General features: G+C 44.6%; 1 protein-coding gene across 1 annotated transcript in view; it reads left to right on the top strand.

Annotated features, from left to right (window-relative positions):
* Window positions 1–1,439: 1,439 nt before the first annotated feature.
* DENND2A (DENN domain containing 2A) overlaps window positions 1,440–26,514 on the top strand; it is a gene marked incomplete at its 5' end in the record, with an annotated part of 38,309 nt that continues 13,234 nt past the window's right edge. The window contains 13 exons of the mRNA XM_080609630.1: window positions 1,440–1,510; window positions 3,109–4,317; window positions 5,370–5,497; window positions 8,573–8,694; window positions 12,434–12,631; window positions 14,453–14,546; window positions 15,889–15,939; window positions 18,837–19,024; window positions 19,707–19,816; window positions 19,995–20,064; window positions 20,667–20,744; window positions 21,269–21,409; window positions 23,544–23,692. Of these exons, the coding sequence (XP_080465756.1) occupies window positions 1,440–1,510; window positions 3,109–4,317; window positions 5,370–5,497; window positions 8,573–8,694; window positions 12,434–12,631; window positions 14,453–14,546; window positions 15,889–15,939; window positions 18,837–19,024; window positions 19,707–19,816; window positions 19,995–20,064; window positions 20,667–20,744; window positions 21,269–21,409; window positions 23,544–23,692 (2,609 nt within the window). The remainder of the gene's footprint in view (window positions 1,511–3,108; window positions 4,318–5,369; window positions 5,498–8,572; window positions 8,695–12,433; window positions 12,632–14,452; window positions 14,547–15,888; window positions 15,940–18,836; window positions 19,025–19,706; window positions 19,817–19,994; window positions 20,065–20,666; window positions 20,745–21,268; window positions 21,410–23,543; window positions 23,693–26,514) is intronic.

Here is a 26,514-nt window from a genome sequence, read left to right as displayed (position 1 = left end):
TGCATTATTCTCAATCCATAACAGTTAATGGGTGGATGAATAGATTTTGTTCCTCCTGCTGGTAAATTTTCTTGACAGTGTTGCGAGGCTGTTCTCTGTCTAGGAGTGAAGTGGGTGTTTGTTCCAGCTACTAATGAGGAAGAGAAGCCAAGGGGGTTTACTGTCTGGGGAGAGAAAGTCTGCTAAATGGTTAGCAATGAACTGCCTCGTGTGTACACATTGAGTTGACCCAGAGTTCACTCCTTGCCTCAGGAACATTGCCAGTATGGGCTAAAGGGAGGGAGAGAAAACTGCGAACAAGCGAGACTGATCCTTTTTCTTCTTTCTTTTCTCCTCTCTTTGCTCAAAATACATGAACAGTGGAAACAAGAGATCCTTTTGTTCTTTGCTGTTTCTGTTGTGGTGGGGTTTATTCTTTTAATGACAAGACCCACTAAATTTCCCGAGGTTCTCAGTTTTGTTGCCAATTGCTAGACATGGTGGGGCAGCATCTGCAGACGAGCCAAGCGCGCAGATTTGAGAGCCTGCATATCTTCCAAATATTACCTACAAGATCATAGAATCACAGAATGGTTTGGGTTGGAAGGGACCTTACAGATCATCTGGTTCTAACCCCCTGCCATGGGAAGTGACACCTTCAACTAGACCAGGCAGACCACCGTGGGAGGTGAGAAGAGATGATGCTGCAGGGTAACAGAATAGTTCTTTTATTTAATGAGTAAGAGTATTGTGTGGCAATAAAAAGAGGACAGTCTCTCTGAACTACACTGACCAGCAGGCCTCAAAAGAGAGGGACAGTCACTCTATAAATGCTACAAATCATAAGGCAAACAGAATGACTCATTTTTGTGGCTGATTTATCTTACCCCCATGTGGAGTTGTCCTCTGAAATCACAGCAGTAGCAGCCAAACATGGCCCAGCAGAGAGAAGGAAACTAGTGGCTGCAGTGCAGTATCTTTAGAGGTTAAAAGGTTTTCTTTCCTAAGCTGGTGACACTGTCGCACTGTTGCAGAGGAGCCACTTTGGTCATGTGGCCTTAACACAGGTGGTCTTAAAATTGCTTTTATTTTAGTCTTCTGTAAGGGAAAAGATCCTAAATCCACTGAGATTTTGGCAACAATAAAACCTTCATGAAACGTGCACCATAGTCAAGTCATGGTACAGCTGCTGATGACAAGTCAAAGATAAGTTTTGCCCTCAAAACCTGTTGACTCCTCCTTGGGCTTCTGAGGGGTGATGCTGTCACCCCTCTTCGCATTTCACAGAGAGGAAACTGAGGCTGTCCCCAGAAAGCTGGCATGTCTTGCTTCTGCTCTTCTCCTGAATTTCAAGGAGAAATGAGTGTGTGTAGAAGGAGGAGAGGAGGATGCTGAGCACAGAGTAATGCCTCTTCCTTGTGTCTGTCTGCAGGTGACCTGCTGCCCTGCTGTGTGCTGACATGATGACAGCTAGCAAGGTGGCCGATGTGAGCAGCAAGACTGAAAGCAGTGTCTGCAAGTCTTTTCAGAGGTGAGAGCTGCCCATGTTTCAGTGACAGTGTTTATTATCCCCAACAGAAAGAAAACCAAAGGAAGGAAACATTCTTTCTGCTCCACACTGTCCCTCTCTCCTCACATGTTAAAACACACTCCTGTAGGTCTCAGGTGGTTTCATTGCCATCTCAGGACTTGACACTGTGCATTTTAGCACCCAGTCAGACTGATAATGTTCTGGACTCACAGTGCTAGAAGAGGTCTGCCTGATGATCCCTGTCAGTATTTGCCCCACCTGCAGTTGAAGGCTTAAACACTGGAGGCTCTGCAGACTTCTCAGACAAGCCCTGCTGTCCCCGCCCATTGCAAGATTTTCCCAGTGTCCAGCCTTGGTTTCTAGTGGGCAGTAGCACTGCAATGCCTACTCCTTGGGAAAGGCCAGTGTTCTCAGTGCTACCTCTTATCCAAAGCATGATGTTGTCACTGAGACAGCCAGGAGTTAAAATATCTGTGAAGCTAGGGAAGAACAGTGTCTGGCTTGGGTCCCATTTCTGCTTAGAAACCCATCCCATACTCAATTTGCACTACAACTGAGACTGCAAAGGCTGCCAGCATTGCTTAACTCCAGGACAAAGCTCAAGGCCTGCCGGCACACAGGGTATCCACATGGATCCTCTTACAAGAGCACTAAGTTCTAGAAGAGGCACACTTGATACATTTAAGTGAATGGAGGAGTTTTCCAAGTTAAATCTCAGTGGATCATAGTTAAGTGGGACTAATGACACAGGTTTGCATCTCAGTAACTACACTGTGTTGTCCTGATACTCTTTCCCAAGCCCAGAGACATGGCCAAGTGCTTTGGTTCAGAAATATTTTGTGTTTGCAATAACGGTCTGTTCAGCTGGGACTTTGTGATAAAATATCACAATATTGTGATATCACACACTTAGAAATCTCTAGAATAAATATATTAGGGGTTTTTTTCAGTTTGGACTCAAGCAGCAAAGATGTTTAATCCTTTGCCTGGGTGCGTGGGAGCCCAAGCCCATGTATGGCCTGGGATGATAGGGCCATAGAAATGTAATGATAAAAGTACATTCTTTGTGCATTAGTAGGCATTTGGGGAACGTTTGTATGGACAAAGAGAGATCCTCTGAGCAGGCACTAGAGGAATGCCAGCTGTATGGTATGTTTTCTCCTCTGTTTAACAGCAGCAATTTTGCTACTGTTGGTCCATTTTGCATTTATTTGCATTGGACCTCCTTGGTGTCCTGATGGTGTCCAAATACATCTGAACATGCACACTGCAAAGTGCTGGTGAACCTCTCTCACTGGTGTCAGCATGTCTGATATACAAAAATTACCTCTCTCACCTGCCACCTACTTCTGGCACAGAGAAAGACTTCATTTCAGACTGTGTCTTAGTTGTAACAAGAGGACAGCATTGTGTTCTGGCTAGAGCACAGAGCACCTTTCCCTGAGGACCCTCTCCCATAAGCCTGTCTCTGAAGTGCTTGATTTTGAGCATCCTCTACTGTTACCAGCTTTACGAGTAGAGCTTCTGGAATTAATGGACTAACCCGAGGGTGAGCAGTGGTGGTGAATGTTTCTTCTCTTTTTGTCTTTGGTGTGTAGGATCAAGCTTGCAGATGAAACTGATACAGCAGCTGTGAAGGAATTAGAAAGACCTTCGTGTGGATTTTTGAGTGAGAGGTACTCTGAAGGTGCTTCTATCACCCTGGGTTTAACACCTGAAGCTGAACCAGTTTCTTCTGTGGTGAAGAACCCACTGGGAGCCTTGGAGAACTTGATGCTGGATCCAAAGCTAGACTGCTTTCAGCAGAACATGCTTAGTCCCAAAATGATCATCAGTGACCCATCTGTGGATCTGAATGTTAAAGAAAACAGTAAAATCAGGAGACAGATAGGAGGCACTCAGAATATACAGTCACCTGGAAAAATTGGCTTGAGGAATAAGTCCTTCAGCATCAAGGACAAAATTTCAGAATGGGAAGGGAAAAAGGAAACATGGTCTGCTCCTCGCAGAGAGGAGGAACAGGGAGTTAGAGAGGAGCACAGGATACCCTCTGTCACTGAGACGATGAGTGCGGAAGCACCGGTGACTCGAAAGGTGGAGACCAAGAAACATAAGAACTGGGAACTGGAGAGCAAAGGGGTGAGCAAAGAGAATGAGCAGAAAGCAGGAACTCATAAAGGCACAGGGCATGCAGCAGAGCGAAAGGGGGAAACACAAAAGGATAAGGAAGTGGAATCGAGCCCTGGAAAATGCAAAGAGGTGAAAGGTGGGAAGTGGGAGATCCAGAAGGAGAACCTTTCAGTGCTTAGTCAGGTCAAGAAGCTAGAGAAGGCTTTGAAAGATGGCTCAGCAGAGCTGCAGCCACAGTTGCCTGGTACTTATTATTCCCCACAGTGCTTGCAGGAGAAGGCAACACAAGGACACACTGCTCCCGAAGGCCACGAGAGCATATGTGGGGCTGAGCTCAACAAAAGGCTTCTTGGGTTGGACTCTGAAATCAGTGAGCCGATTTTTGGGACTCTAGAAGAAGTGAGAACTTCTCATGTGAAATCCAAGGGCTGCATGGTGGAGAATGTGTACACGGAGCCAGGGGTGCCAGAGAAGAAACCCTTCATCAACCCGCTGCCAAAGCCCCGGCGGACTTTCAAACACGAAGGGGAAGAGGACTGGGTGCCAGCAGCTAGGAATAAAAGAAACTTACGTCCTCTGCCATCCATTCCTCCCCCACCTCTGCCCTCTTCTCCTCCCCCATCAGCTGTCAGCAGGAGGCTCTGGAGCGGGAAGCACAAGAACAATGCTGACCACAGGTATTTGAGCTCTGTTTCAAAAGGTGTTGGTCTTGGTGGTGGAGTCCCTCCTTCCCGTATCTCTCTGGAGGAGACGGATCTTCCCTGGTCACTCGTAATCCCCAGAGAGCCTTGCTGGCCATAACCAACACTCAGTCATCTCTCTGAGAATGTATGAGTGGCCAGCACAAACAGCTTCACAGGGTAATTGTGAAGGGATAAGTAATGGCAGATTTGGGCTTTAAAGTCACTGTATTATGTGGCTTAACCTTCAAGCCCAAGATTGAAGGGTTTGGGGTTTTGTTTTGTTTTTTTAGCAGAAAATCTATTTAATTACAAAATTACTACAGCTGGTCTGGAATAGTGTCTGGAATGATAATGTTTAGTCTCTACTGCAGCATTTTCTCTGTTCCTAGTAAACCTATGCCTCTAGCTGAATCTGATGCGTATATATTCTTCTGGAGTGCTTTCTTGCCTTCACTCCCCTCCCACATGATTGTCACACATTTTTGGGGTGGGGAGTGTAAAATGCACAGCTGTTTCTAATGCCCTCTGCATAAACTGTCACCTAAAACTTCCTGGCTTAGTTGCAGGAAGGAAATTGAAACTTTACAGGTTTGTTAGGGGAGAACACTTGATTGAGCAATACAAGAAATCAGTACTCACACGCGAGATGGTAGAATGGGTAAAAACAAAGAGCTGGTTTTGGACCCCCTATTCCTGCCAAGTGTGGGATCTGTGTTGTAAATGGGATCTCTCATGGCCTCAAGTTCTTTGCAGGGTTGCAGCATGTGACACTTAACACTTGTATCTTCACAGTGTGCTGTTGACGGGACAACCCAGATTATCTATGGTGTCCCCAAAATGCCTTTATTTGTGTGACTGATAAAAATAACTGATCCCAGTGTTACTTTTTCATGCTTTATATGGGATGAGGCATTGAAATGTTCTCCGTAATTCATTTTGCCAACTGTGTGGTGTGTTGGATAAGTGAATTAGCTGTTACTTGGTTATAAATGCTGCTTAACTGTATTGCTCTCGTCTTTGCTCCTTCTCTCCCATCAATGGTGCAGGAAGTCGTACGAGTTTGAAGACTTGCTGCAGTCATCATCTGAGACCGGGCGGGTGGATTGGTACGCACAGACCAAGCTGGCCCTCACACGCACTTTATCTGAGGAGAACGTCTACGAAGACATCCTGGGTAGGAGTTTTGGATAGGGAAGGGATTTGACCGCTGGTGCTGAGTAACTGAGAAGATGGTTAACAGGCACTCACCGGAGGTGCTGATTAAGCTATGTTTATTATCCATATGCAAACCAAGACATATTTTACACAGATTATTGGCGAATAATAAGAAAAATAAACAGAATATTTCAAAACTCATCAGCTTCAAAGATGAAGCTGAGGCATGTGGGAACAAGCTTTTATTTTTTGCTGGCATCTCTCCTGTCTTTCTTTTCTCCTGTGGACTAGTTCTCACAGCTCTGGTCTGTTCATTGTGGTGAGTTTGTCACTGCTGAGATAGTCTGGAAACAGCCTTAAGATCAGTCCCATGGTTCAGAAATAGGACTGTGTATGGGTCTAGGTACCACTGAAATGAAGAAACTAGGTCCCACAATCTTTGAAATTGAGTTTTATTTCGTTCTCTAACTTTGATGGCAGACCAATGACATTTCAAAGATTATTGTAACACTCTTAATTTCTGTAGTGTTTTTTAAAACTGTGAGTTAGATGGCCTTTTATGGAACATAGAAACATTGAAAAAGCCTTAAGTTTTAGCAGCTGTAGGCTGGTGCTGGATAAAGCTCTTGCCTGAGTTTAGCAGGATAGGAAGGTAATAGCTGCATAGCTCTCACCATGCAGCTGTAATCCTACAAAGGTGGTCTGTGTCCCTTGGCATGGGAAGAGCTGTGCTTTCTCAGGAGCATGAGAAAGATCTCTCAAATGAATTGTGTTCCTTTGGGACTGATGGCAGACAAGGTGATGCCAGTCTGTCCTTTCTGACATTTCTGAAGCTGTCGGCCTTGTGTTTGCTTTTTTTCTTCTTTTTACTTGGAGGGCAAAGGGACAGGCGATGCCTGAGCAGCTGCTGGTTGTTTTGTGTGGTGGGAGGTCTCAGAAACCACTGAATAAGGGTCACCTCGTCAGCTGCAATAACAGGGATAGCATTACAGAGTGGCTGTATGGGCAAATCCATCCATTTAAACACAAGAGCACCCCTGTGTCCCAAGCTCGCAGGGAACTCAAATCCCAGGCTGAAATTCTTTTCCCTTTTGGCTTTTAGCTGCAGATATTAGAAGAAAACAAAGTTATGGGTAATTGTCAGCTAATGGGGCATGTTTGTTTTCTTGTTTTCTTGCTGCACGTTTAGGCTTTGCCTGAAGTCAGTGATGTTTAATTGGTTCCTGCAGTCCTGGTGGTATTACCATGGGAGCTTGGGAAAAGGGGCACACAAGGATAACTCAAAAAAGCTACAGTGTTGTTTTTCACAAGACCACAGGCACATATAGTCTATGAAACAAACAACCTGTGAAAACCATATCAGTGGAGGGGAAAGCAAGACTTCAGCCACAGGACACTACTGCTGACTGGCAGATAGTTATGTGTGTCTATCAGGGCATGCAAACACAAGCGTACGCCCCATGTCCATATGTGTGACTTGTGGGGGCTCAGCTGTTGCTGGAAGAACCATTCCCTTTCCCAGCAAATTACAAGGATTCCCTTCATGCACCATATTTTTACCTGTTCACCAGTGCTTGCCTGAAATACTGAAAATTGTACTGGGCAGATCATGACAAGGTTTATTTGTCAAAAGGAGGGAAACAGTGTCCTTTCTTTTAAACTGAGGCTAATTGGACGTGCTGCTGAGCAGTTTGAGGATGGGTGAGGCAACAGAACCCAAGCTTGTTCTTTTTGCTCCAGTCTACTCAGTATGTAACAGCTATAAAAAACTATATATTTTTAGTACTGAAATTTGCCACTGAAATTAGGAAGTGGAGCCACTTTAAGGGACAGGAGCCTATTTGCTGACAAAATGCCCATGCAGCCTTGCTTTGCTGGTGTCACACATGTTTACCTACTCCTCCTTGGTGAACTGAGATTCACCACTGTAGTGCTGCCTATCACCAAGCCAGTGCAGAAGACAGTGTTGGAAAAAACCTTGGGTTTCTCTCCTTGTATGAAGACTTCAGCTGCACTTCTGCCCCGCAGGGCAAGCAGGTAGGAGCGAGGCAGTTATATCCTATATCCATTACTGGTTCCTGCTCCAGAGGCCTGCAGCATCACTGACCTCCAGTCTTTGTTCTTAGCCAAGCATTAGGTGACAGTAAGAGATAGGCACTTGCTTCAACTCCCAGCTGCAATGGCATTAAATGATGGCAGTGGAGAGAGAATACTAATGTTTGCATTTCCCAGCACTGCTGAAGAGTGAGATGTAAGAAGTTCATTATATGTAATTTTGGGTGTTAAGAACTGGAATTAGTTGTGTGCTTCATCTCCAGAATCAGTCGAAAGAAAGGAACACCTCTGTGTGGTCATTCAAGTCTTGTGTTTTTGAGGGGAGCCTAGGTAAGAATGAGCTGAATGTTAATTCAGAGGTGTCCCTCCCCAAGCCTCTTCCAGGGAGGGCATCCTGGCTTTGGATGGCCTAGGTTAAGTGAAGCGAATTCCTCCCTCTTTCTAAAGTGGAGCCTGTGAGGTTGAGGCATATGTGATTGGTACATGGGTTTGAAAGTCTGTGCTGTGTGATCGACATCAATGTTCAGAGTGGATTAAATCTTCCTGCAGTCAGCCCAAGAGCAGTGCATTGCTTCAGCCCCCATTAAATGATGGCCAAAGGTCCCTCTAAACATGGGCTTAAAACAGAAGAGAGAACCTTTATGCTTGCCCTTCAGCTCTCAGTTTCATTTGGACAATTCTAAGCAGAATACTGGAAGGAAGGAAATACAATTATGGACTGATGTGCCTGAGAACCTCACAGCTCCTCTGAATGCAGGGAAATGAGCTCAAGGACTCGCTGGGTCTGTTCCATCTGTAGTATCTGTGATACGTTTCTATGGCTGCATGTGTCAGTGTCAGGGTTTGGACAGTGTCCAGTGAGCAGCTGGACTTCTGGGGCTGTGGAGAGAATGAAGCAATTGCAGGAATGCTTGAGAACAGGTCTTTATGTCTGATGTGGGAGGTGGGAGAAGGCCAGCAGATCCCCAAACAGATTTTTATGGCAAACCTCAAGGATTTTCTACACTTACAATCTCTTGCTTGTGGCTTTTTGCTGCAGATCCACCATCAAAAGAAAACCCTTATGAAGACATTGAGACCAACAGCCGCTGTCTGGGGAAGAAATGTGTCTTGACCTTCCCAGCATCCCCCACCTCTTCTGTACCTGGGACTCCCACTAAGGTACTTAGATCCAAATGACCATTTCTTCTACTTTGGAAGGTTTTTGGGTGAAGTCCAGGTCCTGTATGGAAAAAGTAGGAATTTGCCAATGACTTTCATTGTGTCAGGGTCTTTCCCTTTTTGTCTTTTACAACAGAGTACAGTGTGATAAGAGGGAATTTACTGCTCTTTAGCAAGGTAAAAAAACCAGCATTCCCTTATGCAAATGGTTTGTTGGCTTTCACTTTTTTTCCTGCCGGGGCTACCTTTCCCTGGTAGGGGGAAGACCTTCTGCTAACATACTGCAAGAAAGGTCTTCCTCCCCTCAAAGAGGATATTTAAGTGCTTGGGTAATCAAGCCCTGCAGTGGGCTTGGTTGCAGGGTCAGTGGGCAGTGCTCAGTCTGCCCGATGCCAAGGTGAATCTGCAGCCCTTCCATTAAGGATGCTTCTTTTGCTCTCTCCTTGATGAGACTGGTTGCTGTTAAGTAATGCAATGCCAGTCCCCTGGTTAGGGGGCCAGTACTAAAAAGGTGTCTTCACCAACAGCACAGCTCACAGCCTGGTGCAGTTTTGCTCCTTGGTAGTGAAACCAAAAGAAGAGGTAAAACATTGACCTGCACTTCTTGCTCAGAGCTCAGGGCTTGCAAGGCCAGCCCTGCTCTCATCCTCCTGAGCTGTTTGGTTGGTTCTTGTTGTCTGTTTAGATAGTTCAAGCCTGAAACAGCAGGGACAGTGTGACAGCAGAAGTCATCTTGGTAACAACTGGGTTCAGAGTGAATAGCAGGGATCTAAACAGTTTTCTGACCAGAGGGTTTTCCCATGGTCTCCAAGTTGCTGCTATTATTAGAGCTGTTACCCAACATTTTCAGAAGTTTGACGTGCAGCATTTCTTGATGTGTTGCTGTTTTGCAGTCAGCTTAATCAGCAGCTGAGGATTCTTAGGGCAATTCAACATTTAGAAGTTAAAATTGTTCTGTGGTTCTCAATCCATTCTTGTTACTAGTTAGTTCTAGAGCAGCAAGGGTCTATATATGAGTGTTGGAATGAAGCTGATTTCCCTCAGAGAGCTTTGCACCTGTGCACCCTGATTTCCCACCTCTGCTATCAAAAAGGGGCTGGAGTGTTACACAGGAATAACTTTCAGCATAGATACAGTTCCCAGTGGGAGACACTTAGTAAAGAGCTGGATGGGAGTAATTATATTACACTACAGTGCTTTGACATCTAAATGCTGTGACCTGCATCAGTCAGAAAAGAAGTGCTGCAGCTCTCTTGGGTTTGCAACTGCAGTGTGAGTCAGAGCCTGACCGGGCCAAAGACTGATGAGGAATGGGTCTAGACAGACTTTCAGTAGTAGCTTGTAGAACTACTGCACTTCGCTCAATGAAGTGAGATTCTTCATTGCAAAGGCTCTTCCCAGTCTCATTATAGTGTGTGACTTTTCTGTGGGTGGTAGGCATTTTTGTGAGCTGAGCATCTTCTGCCAAACCACCCAGAGACACCTGAGCTAACATGATTGAGGGAATTGGTCTGGCTAGTAACTCAGCTGAGTGTCTGTTGATGGAGGCAGACCATTATGCTGCCTCAGCTACAGTGTTGCTGTGACTTGTTCAGAATTAGCTTGCATACCTCTCCCACACACTGCTTAATGCCAGGGAGATACATCCTTTGGGAGCACAGGTACAGGGCTCACAGAAGGTGAGACTTCATCTTGACATAACTGCTGGGCAATTCTGTAGGAGAAGACAAAAAAAGCTCTTATTGAGCATATTTCTGGTGAGAAGTGGTTTGCCCTTCTTTATCTAGAGCTGAACTTTATGTTTCTCCAATGTTGATTTTGGTTAAGGACTTTAAGAACTTTATTCTGGTACTTAAAGATCTACTGGGAAAGATCCCTGGGAAAGTGATGGAGCACCTTATCCTTGATGCCATCTTAAGGCATGTCAAGGATAAGAGGGTTATGAGGGGCAGTCAACATGGCTTTACCAAGGGGAAGTCATGCTTGACCAACCTCATTGCCTTTTATGAGGAAATAACATTGTGGATGGATGATGGCAGAGCAGTGGATGTGGTCTACCTTGACTTCAGCAAAGCATTTGACACAGTCTCCCACAGCATCCTCATAGCTAAATTGAGGAAGTGTGGTCTGGATAATCAGGTGGTGAGGTGGACTGCAAACTGGCTGAAGGAGAGAAGCCAGAGAGTTGTAGTCTATGGGGCGGAGTCCAGTTGGAGGCCTGTATCTAGTGGAGTGCCTCAAGGGTCAGTATTGGGATCAGTATTATTTAATATATTCATCAATGATTTAGATGAGGGAATTGAGTGTACTGTCAGCAAGTTTGCTGATGACACTAAGCTGGGAGGAGTGGCTGACACGCCAGAAGGCTGTGCTGCCATCCAGCGAGACCTGGACAGGCTGGAGAGTTGGGCAGGGAGAAACTTGATGAAATATAACAAGGGAAAGTGTAGAGTCCTGCATCTGGGCAGGAACAACCCCAGGTTCCAATATAGGTTGGGGAAGGACCTGTTAGAGAGTAGTGCAGGGGAGAGGGACCTGGGGGTCCTAGTGGATGGCAGGATGACCATGAGCCAACACTGTGCCCTTGTGGCCAAGAAGGCCAATGGCATCCTGGGGTGTATTAGAAGGGGGGTGGTCAGTAGGTCGAGAGAGGTCCTCCTTCCCCTCTACTCTGCCCTGGTGAGACCGCACCTGGAATATTGTGTCCAGTTCTGGGCCCCTCAGTTCAAGAAGGACAGGGACCTGCTGGAGAGAGTCCAGCGCAGGGCAACTAAGATGATTAAGGGAGTGGAGCATCTCCCTTATGAGGAAAGGCTGAGGGAGCTGGGTCTCTATAGTTTGGAGAAGAGGAGACTGAGGGGTGACCTTATTAGTGTATATAAATATATAAAGGGGGAGTGTCACGAGGATGGAGCCAGGCTCTTCTCAGTGGCAAACAATGATAGGACAAGGGGTAATGGGTACAAACTGGAACACAAGAGGTTCCACTTAAACTTGAGAAGAAACTTCTTCTCAGTGAGGGTGATGGAACACTGGAACAGGCTGCCCAGGGGGATTGTGGAGTCTCCTTCTCTGGAGACATTCAAAACCCGCCTGGACACATTCCTATGTAACCTTATCTAGGTGTTCCTGCTCCGGTAGGGGGATTGGACTAGATGATCTTTTGAGGTCCCTTCCAATCTCTAACGTACTGTGATACTGTTGTTCTCTCACTGAACCTACTGATGAGCTAAGGAGGAAACCAGACTCCATAATTGCCTCTCGTGGCATTTCTTGTACCCTTATCTGAAATAGTTAATTCTGGCTTCTGTCAGAGACAGCCATACTGGCAGTGCATTCTGTCTGGTCTCACTCCTTCTCTGTTCCTCCGGGCTAGCTGTTCCTTATCCTGAATGCCTGTGGTTGGCTGGTTGGTTAGTCTTGTCCTGTTTATAGTCCCAGCATCTGAATTACACAAGCCCTGGGAGACTTTTTTTCACACTGGAGCAAGGCTTCTTGGCCAACCACCGAGGTTGTGTTCTGGTCTGAAATGAATCTGGGATGGTTAAGTTGCTGATCAAGCTAGTCCTGGTCTAGCATGGTAGCTGAGTGAGTTCCTTGTGTGTGCAGAAATCCACGAGTTTTCTCAGGGCTGGTTTGCCAGCTTGAGTGCTGCAGCTGCCCCACTGTGACAGTGTTAGCAATGAAGCAAAGGCATGTGGGGCACTTCATTCATTCTTTCCTTCTGCTCCATTTCCAGTTGCTTTCCAAGCCCATTTTTTTCCGACAAAACTCAGAACGAAGGAGTTTCAAGCTGCCAGACATACGGAAACTGAGCCGTGATGGGACTGGGTCACCATCCAGAATCAGCCCTCCTTCGACCCCCAGCAGTCCAGATGACACTGTGTTCTCCTTGGGAGACCCTCAGAATGGCAAGAGGAGAAGGAAGATTCCCAAGGTAAATCTAGGTCTTTCTCTCTTGGCTTCTTCCAGGCAGGAATTCAAGTATGAGATGTTTTCCTTAGTTTCCAGTGTGGCATCCCTGCAACATAGCTGTTGTCCTGGCAACTGACTTGACTTGTGTTTAACCCCCTGCCTGCCTGAAGGAGAAGGCTCACTAGCATTTCTACAAGTTCTGAAGAAGTTATTTTTCTGTCTGAGTTATCATGATTGTCAGGAGAGAGAAAATAATAACAAGAAAAAAACATTTTAATTTTTGGATAAAAGTTGACATTTGTCGGGGGAGGGGGGACGGACCAATTTATATTTTTGCAAAAGATGTACCCCATCATATTTCTTTCTTTGCTTGATGGATAGGAGAGTCAGACATTGTCTGTGTGCTGTGTTGTTGTTCTCTCCTGGCAATCTCTTCTTTGCTAGGTCTGATTCATGCACTGACTGTTCCTATGTCAAGGTAGGGTGTGATTGGAAGGGAACAATGAAAATACTGATACTTGAGTGACAAGAAGAGTTCTCTGTAATTAGGAGGGCTCTTTGGAGCAACGTTTCCGACTTCATATTTGGATACAGCATGACACCGTTTCAATTCTATTTTCTTTCAGATCCAGCAGGAAGTGTATTCAGTCCAAATGAGGTTTGGCACTAGTCTGTCTATTGAATGTTTCAAAAACACAGTTATAAAAACACAGTTACTTATCCCAGTCTTTGCAGGACAAGCAGAGGCTTCCAGGGACTGTCTGTGGCAATTTTTTTCTGAACCCACAGTTTTCAACTGGGGGCAAAGGGATGTGTTTGTGTATTGTCTTTGTTTCCTGGTTGCCAGATCTGTGTTCATGTTTGCATATCTGATTACTGAATGCCCTCTCTCTGTTCCTCCCTTCAGGAATGAGCCAAAGACTACAAACTTCTAGGGTTTTCTTTCCCAGTATGCCTACACATCTGTGCATGTGCTTGAGCTCTGTCAGTGTGTTCACACATGCTTTGATGTCACCTGAAGGGAAGATTACAACTATATACATTTACCAGGCATTGTTACTGAGCAGTATTGCAGAGCAAGTTCAGAACTGAGATTTACTGTGTCAGTGGCAAGATTAGCCTGAGACTTGATCTGGGTGCCTGGGTGGAGGCTGTACTTTCACAGCAGAGCATCCTGCCTCTCACTTAAATATTTGGATTCAGAGTTCCCTGACCAAGTTTGTGGTGGGCCTGTCTTACCTTGAGCTGTCAGGACACGTGTGCAGGAATCCCAGACTTTCTGGAATAGATCTGAATGCTGTGGCCATGCCCTGCTGCTCCTGCCTGGGACCTTGACAAGGAGGCTCAAAGAGGCTTGGGGAATCCTGTCATGGTCCTCCTGCAGTTCCGCTCCCTTTTAGGGACGGATAAGAAGACAAGAGACATTGAATGAGCCACTAAGAGCAGCTATGCTCAACACTGAGATATCCTCCCTCCTGGTCAGCTGGGAGGCCAGGGATTAAAGGATTTGCAAAGAAAAACACTACTATAAAGTACTTCAGCTTTATTGGCTCCCACCCATTTCAGTTTCTTCATCATTCTTTGTGCGATGTGTTTCCCCCATACTTGGTATGAAGGCTTTTCCAGCATAACCCACAGCAGATGTTAAAGGCATAAAGACATTAAAGTTTGCTGTCATCTTCCAGCCAGTTCTGCTTTTAAACCTGTGGACCAGGGCAGGTTCTCAAGTGAAGACTTTCAGTAAGACCAGGGTTGGGGAACAGAGCACTTTGCATGAAGTTCTAACTTTCTTTCTTGCCTGGGGAGAAAAATAACCTTGTTTGTTTGTGTGTTTGCTGAGCAGCTCGTGTTGAAAATCAATGCCATTTATGAGGCACGAAGGGGAAAGAAACGCGTCAAGAGACTATCACAATCTACAGAGAGCAATTCAGGGAAAGGTAAAGGACCTTTGAATTGTCGTACATCTAAGACTTTTTGAGGACTTGTTTTAGAGTTTAGGCTGGCTTAGTGATTATGTGATACTTTTTTAGGAGTCCAGAGTGAGATTGAACTGGGGCTTCCACCCTTTCTTTTGGGAGCATAGAGGCTGTTCCTCTGCTCAAAAGGCTTTCATAAAAGTGGAACTTTTTTGTTTTTCTTGCTTAATTTTCATTCCATGGGTTTACATGATAACCTTACAGGTCATGTCAGAAATGTCCCCCCGTTTTTGATGTCTATTTCTGGAACAGGCTGGAAGCTTTGAAGCGTTTTCTGTCCAAAAAGTCTGATTTGTTGAGATCAAAATATTTTGCAAGAATGTGTCACTTTAGTAAATGGTCCAATGGAAGATGGTAAATTTTGAAACAGTCTTGGCTCCCTCGGCATTCCAATAAACAAAGAGCCTCCACTGGAAATAGGGTTTCCAGATTTGATTCTAGGACCATCTCCATCATAGCAAGACTAAGACTTTCAGCCTTCCGCTGTCAGTTAGCAGCTTGCTAGAAGTGTTCAGGTACTTCAGAACAATTACTTTTAAGCATCTCCTGTCTTTAAAACTTTAAATTACATCTTCCCAACATGATGCTTTTTCCAAAACACTCTAATTTCCAGTGAAAGCTGCCCACTAATTGTTTCCCACAATTGCTTGTTACTGTTTATCCTATTTTATGTTAGATATACACCCACAGGGTGGATGAGTGTGTTTATATGAACCTTCAGGGTTCTCAGACTTGTCTCTACCTCATTTTTATACCCTTCTCTGAAGCATCTACAGTATCATTGGCAGCAACAGGCTACTGGACCATATAGACTTTGAGCCTGATTTGATCTGACAATTGTTTTTTTGTTTGTTTGCTTGTTTTTATCCCTTGTCCTGCAAACTACTGTCTATTAATCAGTATTTTGCTTTGGTGTTGTACTTATTTAGTCTTGGATAAAATACTGCTCTGGCATTTTATTCTTTATGCAACTCTTCTGGCTGTTTAAAATTGATTTGAGGGGGTGGTGGTTGTTGTTGTTCAAAATTGCTTTGGTTGGGGTTGTTGTTATTATTATTACTATTATTATTTATTTTATTATTATTGTTGTTGTTATTATTATTCCCTGAGTGAATGGGAAGATACCAAGGTTGGTAAGCTAAGTGCCTGTGGTTATCTGCACCCATGAAAAGAGCAAGGCTCTTGGGATCTATACTGTTTTCCCTCTGAAGTTGCCAAGCCTGGTTTTCTCATGCCAGTGATAAGAAATGCACAGGTATAAATAGACTTTACCTAATTCATCTTCCCCTTTTTCTCTTCCTAGTTACAGACGAAAACAGTGAATCGGACAGTGATACTGAAGAGAAGCTGAAAGGTAAGCACGTGTGTGAAGAGAGCAAATGGCTTCTGTGTTCTGCCTTTGGAGAAGGAGTTTCCACTCAGAACACAGTGAGAAAACAAAGATCTCAATACTGCAGAAGAAAATCCAGGGCAGACTATAGAGCTCCAAACATCAGTTTCAATTCCCATCAAAGCTGTTTGCACTGACTTGCCTAGGAGATGGCTTAGACACTGTGGAAATACAGTGAGGACTTTCTAAGTACACAGTCAAAAATGTGTGACCAGGCTGTCAGAAGCAGTATTGCATGGGGCAGGGTGCTCAGAAACCCAACTACACATTTTCTAAGGGAGATAACCCACCAGCCAGACTAGCTAGCTGGGAAAACAGAATTGCACTGTATGCTTTATTGCTAGTTAAACTCCTCTGCACTGGCTGAGTTGGGGTAAAGTGCTGCATTGCTTCACTTCAGTAGAGCTATATGGTATACTCGTCTCCATAATAATACTCTTCTAAAACCTTCTTGTGCTGGTGGCATTGCAATCTTTACAGAAGTTATGTGGCAAACGGAAAGTCCTGGCAGAATTAGAGTGCAAGATGGAAAGTTGCTCAGATTCCAAAGCTTCCTGACTCACATGCAGACCTGAGCTGGGTAGTAGGTCAGTGCTCAAGCTGAAAAGACAGGCATAAGCAGCAGTTGGACTCTGTGTCAATTACAGTGCATTGTGCTTAGAAGTGCTCATCTTTACCCTCTTTCAGGTTTTTAGAAGAGAAACCTCAGACTGAGTTCCCTCTTGTGAGCATAGGTTTCCACACAAGAACTACTGTATGCTCTTGCTCTCCTCTGCATTGGGAAGTCTTTTATCTTTACTGCTGTGTCAGTAAGATCAAGCTGAAAATTGCTTCCACTGCCTATGTTTTGACAGGTTTTCTGGCTAGCCTGGAGACAAGGGAGAGAGAGTCTGCACCCAGGTTGAGCAGAGATTATATTCACAACTGTTTTGAAACTCGATGTGAAATGCATCCTATGTTCAGGTCTAGCTGAGAAAGACAGTGTAAATGTGTCCAGGAGGACCCAAACTTCTGTCTGTTACTGGTTGCCATAGTGAGTCATGTATATCATCCTGTGTTTCTCTGTAACATCTGTATAACTGCAGCTAGGAACTGCCTATAGGGGAGAACCGATGATGACCCTGTGAACTCACATCAAATCCAACAGCGCATGACTCTGAACAATGTCCAGATCTATCTGAGTGACTGTGCCACTCTACATAAGTGTGAGCAGGAGCTCTGGCGCTTGCTGGTTGCTCTAGCTGCACCTGTATTTTGCTTTATGCCTTGTTGAACCATTGACTTCCCTGTTTTTAAATAAGAAAGTGAGATCATTGAACAAGTCTCTTTTATCTGGGACTTTCAGGTTTGTATGTTTTACTTAACAGACTAAACACACTAGCCAGTTACCTCTGCTTAGCAAGTCACTGTACATCATCTGAGACACAGTAAATCATCAAACAGCAATCATCAGACTGCATGTCAGAGCCATAAGTGCTGACCCTTGTGAAGGAAAAATGTTCAAAGACAAACTCTGCCATGATGACAGCAGTAAAATCCCGGTATCTTTAGTGGGTTGCACAGAATATAAACAATGCAGAGCTTGAACGAGCTTTTCAGAAGCACTCAGCATTGCTATGACATTGCTCCTTTTGAAGTCTCTGGTAAAACAGAAACCATTTCTGAAAACTTTTGAATTACAGCCTTAGAGCAAATAGGTGATAAGAGAAAGGAGTCTAAGCCATTTTTCCAGGGCTTTAACTATCCAGGGATTGTTGCACTCTCTGATTTAAGAGGCATCTCAAGATTGCTGTAAATTACATTGTCTGGAATAGTCCACGAGTGGCACAACTTTACTAGACAGAAGGTCAAGTGTCTGTCCTCAAGTATATACTGTCTTTCAGGAAGCCCAGGCTCCCAAGCAGACATCTTAAGCATTTGGAGTTCCTGCAGTATCCTGGTGGTTGTTGTTTCTGTCAAAAAGTTGCACTGCCACCCGCATTCACGGGAAGCATGGATGTGAGAATGTGCTGTAGTCTCTGCTTGTAGTTAATTCTTTCTTTTGTAGTAGGGGTAAGGGAGGCATCATGGAGATTTAATTTGGGATGCGACTGTAAAATAAAGCAGGGGGGTGGTCTTATGGAATCTCATCTGGTCTCTTCTCGGCAGGCAGCTTTTCATTACTTTCCATGCTGGAATGTTTATTGTCCCACAGCTCATATGTGTTGCAGTTACAGCTTGCTTGGCAGCTTTTCTTGTTTTCCTATTGTCTTGGGTGAACTTGTAGAAACATGGTCCTGAGAGATAAAGTTTAGGCACAGGAAGGACTGGCACGAGCCAGCTTTTCTGATTTGCACCTCTTTTCATGTTTTTTTGTTGTTGGCCTACAGCCCAGCCTGTGTTATTGGAGCTGGGAGTCCCCAGCACTGCTTAGCCAGTGGAACTGTAGCCTGACCCAAATGCTGGTCTTGTAAAACTGTGGGGATTGCTACTCACAGCCTTCTCTGAACAAAGGTGATCAATCACCTAACTGTGCTGGCTTTGAAAGATACAGGTGTGAATGCTAGGATGAATTCCCAGACATTATCTGTTACACCATGTCCTATATGGATCTCAGTTTGGGTTGTCTTCAGCTCTAAAAGCTACCCATGAAATCTGTCTGCTGCCAAAACTCTTCAGGACTATGGCACTCATCGGATAATGTCCCATCTCTGTCCATATTTATAGTGCAGCTTCCAAATGGTTCCCACCTCTTACTCAGCCACTAATAAAGTAAATACAATGAGGTGGTGTCAAGGTTATCTGTAAGTCTCTGCAAAGCATTGTGGTGCTCTGTGCAAAGAGCTAGACAGCGTCACTATCTCTAATCTTTTTCTTGATAGCTCACAGCCAGCGCCTGGTGCATGTGAAATCTCGCCTGAAGCAAACCCCGCGGTACCAAACCTTGGAACGGGACTTGATCGAGTATCAAGAGAGGCAGCTGTTTGAGTACTTCGTGGTGGTGTCACTGCACAAGAAGCAGGCTGGGGCTGCCTATGTGCCTGAGGTTACCCAGCAGTTCCCGTTGAAGGTGCGGTGCCTGCCAGGAAGGTCTGGCTGATATGTCTCAGATTGTGTGGTGCACTCGCACAGCTGGAGAAGCCACAGGTTCTCTGCTGTGGCAGTGTTCAGTGAGGCTGAAGATAGAGGGTATGCAGTCATCCCCTGAGAATTGTCATGGCATTACTCAGTGTTGAAGGAGCAGCTGATTTAGACCTTTGGCTGCCCTTGGCTGTAACTTTATGTAGCTATTCCCTTTTTCCCCCTTTTCTGTGTAAAGAAGACTGACACTTGGGAGAAGACACGTGTTCTTAAAGGGAAGGCGCAGCTTTCTCCAATAGTCTAGTTCAAAACAGGGAACGAGGAATGGGAGAAACACAGAGCCAGTGTGACAGAGTGTTTGTAAATGGGTTGTAACCAGAGCTCCCCTCAGGCTTCAGTTCTCTCACAGCTTGCTGGAAGATGCGTCCCAGATTAGGGGCGCAATACAGCAGGGGCAGGTGCTGCAGATACGGGACATGGTGGAATTGGAGGCACAGAGTTACTTTAAGATATCTAAAGATTAGGTGAGCCAGAATCACAGAAATTTCAATATCTTCCAGGCAGAAGCTTAGTCTCTGTCATCACCTCTTCATTTGTCACAGGAAAAATATTTGAAGTCATTCCATCTCTACATGACTAATTGGAAACATTCCTTCTCTCTGTTCTGTTAGCTTGAGCGCTCATTCAAATTCATGCGCGAGGCAGAAGATCAATTAAAAGCTATTCCCCAGTTTTGCTTCCCTGATGCAAAGGACTGGGCCCCCATCCATCAGTTTGCCAGGTAAGTACTGTACTTTGTATCCTGATTTGTAACAAACAGATATATATATCAAGCTAATTAAATGTGAGAGCTGTTATGGCAGAAAATTGGGCAGAGCCCTGACAGAGGTGTATTGGAAAAGCAAAAATGTTGTGGGTTTATTTGGATTCTATGTCAGAGACTGTTTTTCTTTTTGCAGTGAGACGTTCTCATTTGTCCTGACGGGGGAAGATGGAAGCAGGCGATTTGGATACTGTAGGAGGCTGCTGGTAATTATCCCTAGGTTCTTTTTTCTTTTCCTAGATATGCAGCCTTCTGTGGGGTTGGTGTTACTGGCACCCATTCTGGAAAGTGGAAAGCTGCTGCTCTTTCAGTGTAGAAAGAAAGAGCGGCAGCAGAACAGCTTTGCTCTCTTCTGCTTTGCTCGGTGCCAGAGTCCCTCTCCAAGTACTGTCCTCCACCCCACACGTAGCTCTTTTACCTTTTACTTACACCAGTGCTTAATGTTTTGAGCATGGACTGTTTCACTGCTAACCTGTCTCTCTTAGCTTTAGATAGCTACTAGTTGTCTAAATCCATGCTGGTCCTGTATGCTCAAAGTAGGCTCAATGTAGAGCAGTCTGCCCTGCCTTAGTCATTTGACATAGGAAGGTTGTATTATACCGTAGATGTGCCCATTTCTCCCCACTGTTTCTAGCATACCAGGGTTTGAGCCAGACTTAAGGTATTGTCAGCAGCAGCATGCTGTCAAATGTCTGCCGGCTTCTGAGCCAGCCACCGAGCTGCAGAACTGAGACCAGTCCCTCTATCTTTGCAGTAACTGATATTTTCTTGGTATTTTGTGTGTATGTGTTTGCGTTTGTCTTGAAAGCCCAGTGGGAAAGGGAAGCGTTTACCAGAAGTTTACTGCATTGTGAGTCGCCTCGGATGCTTCAATCTCTTCTCTAAGGTGAGGGGGTGAGAGAGGGGATTGTGGTGTAGGCTAAGGGGAATCTGAAAGTTAAGTCAAAGCCAAAAGAGTGGGGATCAGGGGAAGGTGATGCTGAAGAAAGTGCCTCAAGTGGTGTAGGCAAGGCAACCACATGCTAATACCAGAACCTAGTTCTGGATAGTTCTTGTCCAAAACAGTTAAAAGAAAAACTAGATTGTCAGCTATTGCCTTCTTCCTTCAGCAGAGCTACCAGGACACCACACTGAGAGATTAAAAGGTTGAGTCCTGACTCTGACTCCTGACTCTGAGTGTGGTGAGGAGTTTGCAAATTGTAAGCTTTCCAGTGACCTCACTGAAGCTGGGTTTCTCTTGCTGAAGGAAATGAAGGGTCTTCAATTGCATCTTCTGCCTTCTTCCTGATGACTCAAGGCGTCATGTGAATGCTGGGTTAAGGAGAGACCATAGATGCTGGAGCACTTCATTTGTGGTGTTCTCTCCCTCCTCCCAGTTTACATTTTTTTGTCTTCATGCCTTTATTTCAGATCTTGGATGAGGTTGAGAAGAGACGGGGCATTTCCCCAGCTTTGGTGCAGCCTCTCATGAGGAGTGTTATGGAGGCACCTTTTCCAGCTTTGGGGCGGACAATTACAGTCAAGAACTTCTTGCCAGGCTCAGGAACAGAGGTAAAGACACCACCCTAGAAGGAGACTTAGGCCAATAAATGGTGCAGGAGTGGTGACTGGAAGTTGTGACTGTGACATAATACTGTAATCTTCAAGGACAGATTGTCTGGCAACTGTGTGGGGAAGCTAGGGAGAAAAACAGGGACTGGAGGGGGTGGCGTGGACATTTCAGTGATCTCAGAATCAAAAGGGAAATCATATGTTAAAAATGAATGTAAGGACACAGCAATGCTGGCAAAATGAAACAGGGCATTGGCCCTGAGGCCGGGTGGCACGGACTGGCAGGCCCCATGCTGCCCAGCACATGACTTTGGACCTGCTCAAGGCCCCCCATACTTAACTTCCTGAAGACAGGGATCCTAGCATATGTTTCAGCATCCTTAATGCAGAGCCACTGTTTTTGTGTGACAGGGCACAGGTTTCTGGTCAAAAAGTAACTGAAACCACACAAGGGCAACGTTGCAGCCTTTCAAAACGGCATTTTCACAGCAGGGAGGTGAGCGTACATGTTGCATCTCACACAGTGAGGGTTGTAAGAGTGCAGAGCTTTTGGGTGTAGCATTGAAGGACTGTGGGAGGGAGAAGGAAGCTAAATTGAACATAGTCTTGGCCATACTTCCAGTTGAGCATGCCTTGAATGTGAGAGAGAGGGAAGTGAGTGAATTGATACAGGTTGTGAGGGCTTTCAGCATAGCACTGCATGATGGCATTCTCCTCAACTGAACTGAAAACAGTCCAGACTAAATTAAATTACTCTAGAGCACATGCATTGTTGGTTAAATGTCTGTAGAATCCCAGTGGTGTACCATCAGGCTATGAGAATGTTCTGGCTGTTTTGTTTCTAGGATCATTAATATTCATTAATTATCTTGGTTGAATGCATAAACCCCACATTTACACAATGGGCAGATGACAGCATTGGGATGGGTTGCAGGTACTTTGGAGAGTAAGGGATTAAACTTCAAAGTGACCTCGCTAAATTGAAGGTTTGGACTGAAACTCAATATGGACAAGAGCTAGGAAGAAGAAATGAGTAGTCTACTACAACGTGGAAGTAACTGAGCAGCAGTACTTCAGAAAAGGAGCTGGTATAGTGGGCTATAAAGTGAGCAGAGGTAACAGTATGGTATTGTTTAGACAAACTCCTGCACTGTTAAAGAAAGTGAAGGGATGAATAATAAATAAGAGTTTTTCTGCTTTCCAGCACTGGTGGAAATTTATTTAGAATATCATTTTCCAAAAAAATGCAAACAGTAGGAGAACACCCCAGAAAAGTAGTTCCACTTACTAAGTGGTTTACAAAATACAGGCAAAGCTTGAGAAAATTGTTTGCTTAATACAGAAAACAAAGGATAAAAGAGGACACATGATAACCTTTGAATATGTAAGAAGTTTCCTACAGGGAGGAAGGTGACCAGTTGTTCTGAGTGTATACTGAGAGTAAGAGAACAAGTAGTTGAATTAATTTGCCACTGACAAGTTTCAGCTGCAGGCTTGGTATTGGTAAGGATAGTTCAGAACTGGAGTAATATTCTTGTGGAATTTATGAAATGTGTGGTGTTGGAGGCTTTCAAGAACAATTTAGATGAGCAGCTGTCTAAGATAAGGAGTATGCAGTGAGAAGATGGTGTGACAGGAATTGGTAGATATGAACAAAGAAAAAATCTCACGGACTGCTTTTCACTGTGACTGATATAAAAATGTATAGTCAGTAGGTTAGACATCCAGATTCTTGCAGTAAAATGAAAAACTAAATTGTAACTGTAAAAATAAGAGTGCAGATTTGGAAGGCTTCATGCCATTCTGCTGCTTGAATGCCAGAAAGGCTGGAAACCACTTCTAGCTAGGCACAGACTAGTTTTCCTCCTTGTGAAGAGCTCCCTGTCCTCAGTCCATTGGGAAGAACTTGCGGTTGGTCTCATGCTGTGCCTATTGGAGTGGACTCTGGATTGTCTTTGTCTGGAAGAAGGATTTGTGGGAGGTCTTTGGAAAGACTCTGAGGGCTTAATGCTATGTGGTGATTGCCAGCACAGTCAGTAAGGCTTGTTAGTGGTGAAAATACTTGTTGGGTCTTTGTTTGCCACAGTATGGGTGGGCAGCAAGAGCAGACCTATAGTCTTTTTCTCTCCAACAGGTCATTGAGCTGCGGCGGCCTCTTGACTCCAGGCTCGAACACGTGGATTTTGAGTCCTTGTTCACATCCCTCAGTGTGCGGCATCTGAGCAGAGTCTTTGCCTCCCTGCTTCTGGAGAGGAGGGTGATCTTTATTGCAGACAAGCTCAGGTACCCTCTTGCATTTCCTTAAACAAAATACTGCCTTGCTCTTTTTTCCTTCTCTGCTCTTTGCTAACTTTGATCTGATATAAGTAGTGCTGTATGTCCCAGAAGTGGGGAATTTAGATCATGCAGCATCATTTTGTTTAGCAGCTTGCAAAAAGTGTGCTGCTTCTTGTTCCCAAGGAGAACTGAATTCCCTTTCCTTCAGACTATTTCAGAGCAGATCACCAGTGCTAAGGAAGCAAAACCCCTTCTTTTGTTCCGTGATGCAGCAGTGTTCTCCACTGAGCTATGCTGGAGTTTGCAGGGATCAAGCCTTAGGCAGAGAACACTGTCACTTCTCGGTTCTTCTCTGGTTTCACAAAATCTCTTAAATCTTCAGCTTCTATTTTAGTATTGTTTTCTGAATACTTTTTTCTTGTGTGAGATGAAAGTAAAGGATGCAGTGAGGGGGAATGAGACTGAGGACTTCCCCCTTCTATTTTGAGTCTTTCAATTTGCTCCTTTTCCTTAAGTTTTCTTTTTTTTTCATTTGCTCTCCTAAATAATTAAAATGGGCTCAGGTTTCTTTAAGATCTTGTGCAGCTGGTGGCTGGCAGCTCTCCAACCCTTGAAGCACTTGAGGATTCAGTGGGGAGAGTTTGCCAAGGCTGGGGAACGAAAAGCTGCCTGGATGAGTAATGACACTTCAGAGCATGCTCAAGTTTCAGGAGTGTACAATGCCCCTAAGCTGTCTGTTTTCACAACTTTCAGGCAGCAGGCTGCAGCTCTGGGACTGAGCGCTGGGGCAAAGAATGGGGAGGCCCCTTCTACAGGAAAGTGAAGGGAAAAGTTCATGCTTCAGGGATCCGGGGCTCTCTGCAGGCAGAGCTCAGGCAGTCTCATCACAGGAGTAGGAAGGCTGGAAAGAGGGGGGCTGTAGCATCCAGGCAGCACCACTTGCAGTTTTTGGCAGCTGCCTTGGATCACAGAGGGAAAGATTTGCCTCTTTATAATCACTGATACATTATATGCACAGATACTTAGTATTGTGGATACTTAAGCCACACATTTCATGCAGAGCATTCAAACTTGCCCTGAAAATTAGAGAATTCATCCAAATGCTGTCTTTCTACTTAGTATATATGATTTACATGATAATTTAGGATGACAGGCTTTGCCAGTATAGACAGGGTCCTTAGGAATGAGTCCAGCTACCCAGACCTGTACAAGAGAGTGGGAAAGAGCCATAGAGTCGTAGTTTCTAGATTCTTTAAATATACCATAAACAGCCCTCTTCTGTGAAAAGAAGAATTGTCACGTTTTAAAGATCCAGGGTCTGTTTGGCCACAGGGCTCAGATTCAAATATTTACTGTAGGTTTGCCAGCTGTCTACAAGACTTTTAATATTTGATGTTTCTGAGAAGACCTTGCTCTGAGCAATTTCAGGAGTCTTCTTCTTTTCCTGTTACAAAATATGAACTTTCTCTGACTCATTTTTGTGGAGAAAACACTTGAAAATGACCCCAAAGGACTGTAGAGGCCTGAAAAACAGAAAACAAAGGAAATAATCAACAAAAATAAATATTTTAGTCCAGTCCAGTGACCTGAGTGCTCTGGATTGGTGAGCCTTTCATAAGGTCATCTCTTCTCCTCATTGGAAATTCCATGTTTTGAAAGCTGACAGTGTTGTACCTATGCAATCTTCTGTCCAAATGATACTTTTCCTGGGACAGGAACACACTGAACTCAAGGAATATTAAATGGTATTTACTTTAGCAGTGAAAATTCGAATTTCAGAGGAAAGAAAAGAAACGCTTTTTGGCAATAGCTTATGAGAAGAAAGAAGAAAAAAAACTGATAAAAGCAGCTGTTGGAAACTGCTCAGAGGTTAGGAATGCCCGAAATAATCCAGCTGAGATGGATTAACAGGGAGAGTGCAGGTTACATGGTGAAAGATGCATAATAAATTGCTTTTATCATTCATCTTTGCAGTTCTTCATGTGGGCACTGTCCATAACTACCTGTATGTGTGTGTAAAGGTGTGTCTGGGTGTGAGTGACAGAATTAATGCTGTGTGCAATTTATTTACATATTTTAATTGCTATAAAATCAGTCTGTGGGAAAAGAAAGCCGAAAGGTCTCTTGCCAAATACTGTGTGAACTGTGAAATGTTTTCAAGCTGAGCCAAAAAATGTATCTAACAAGTGTACAGCAAGTGAAATACTTTGTCTTTTCCATCTTTAGAATGAACACTGAGTGTTTTTTAAAGACCTGTCAATCTGGAGCTTGGCAGAGGAAAAGGAAAGAATTTGGTTTATTAGTTTTTGGGTGGGTTCTTTTTCCCTCTGTTGCTGTGGAAACTTGAGTATACATTGCCTTACAACCCAGGGAAAGGACTTTGTCTAAACTATATTTGTCTGTGTAGTCTTCCCTAGCTTTTATTTGCTCCTGCACAGTAAACTTTAGTGCTGGGGCAGTGGAGGCCATGGCAAAGGTTGGGCCCTGCAGCAAGAGAGTTGCTTTTGTTTCCAAGTGATGCTGCCTGGCATGCAGTTCGAGACACTGTAGACCAATGTTTTAGAAGGAATCTTCCAATAAAAGTGGCCTGATTTCACAAGGTAACTAGGGCTGTGCAGTTTTTACTGGTCCAAGGGAGAGATGGGTCAGATTCAGAAGGCTTTTTATATCAGGAGAACTTACACAGGCTTAAAATCAAGGCATAGTTTTTCCAGATCTCCTCAAAAGCCGGTTGTGGATCTGACCAACTCAAGCAATTGCCTCTGTCCCTGCCAGAAACCACAGCTGTGTCAACACAAAGTGGTCATTGTTATCAAAGGCAGATCTGA

Source organism: Psittacula echo, assembly GCF_963264785.1.
Source record: "Psittacula echo genome assembly, chromosome: 1".
NCBI lineage: Eukaryota > Metazoa > Chordata > Aves > Psittaciformes > Psittacidae > Psittacula > Psittacula echo.
This window is presented reverse-complemented; position numbering and strand designations above follow the sequence as displayed.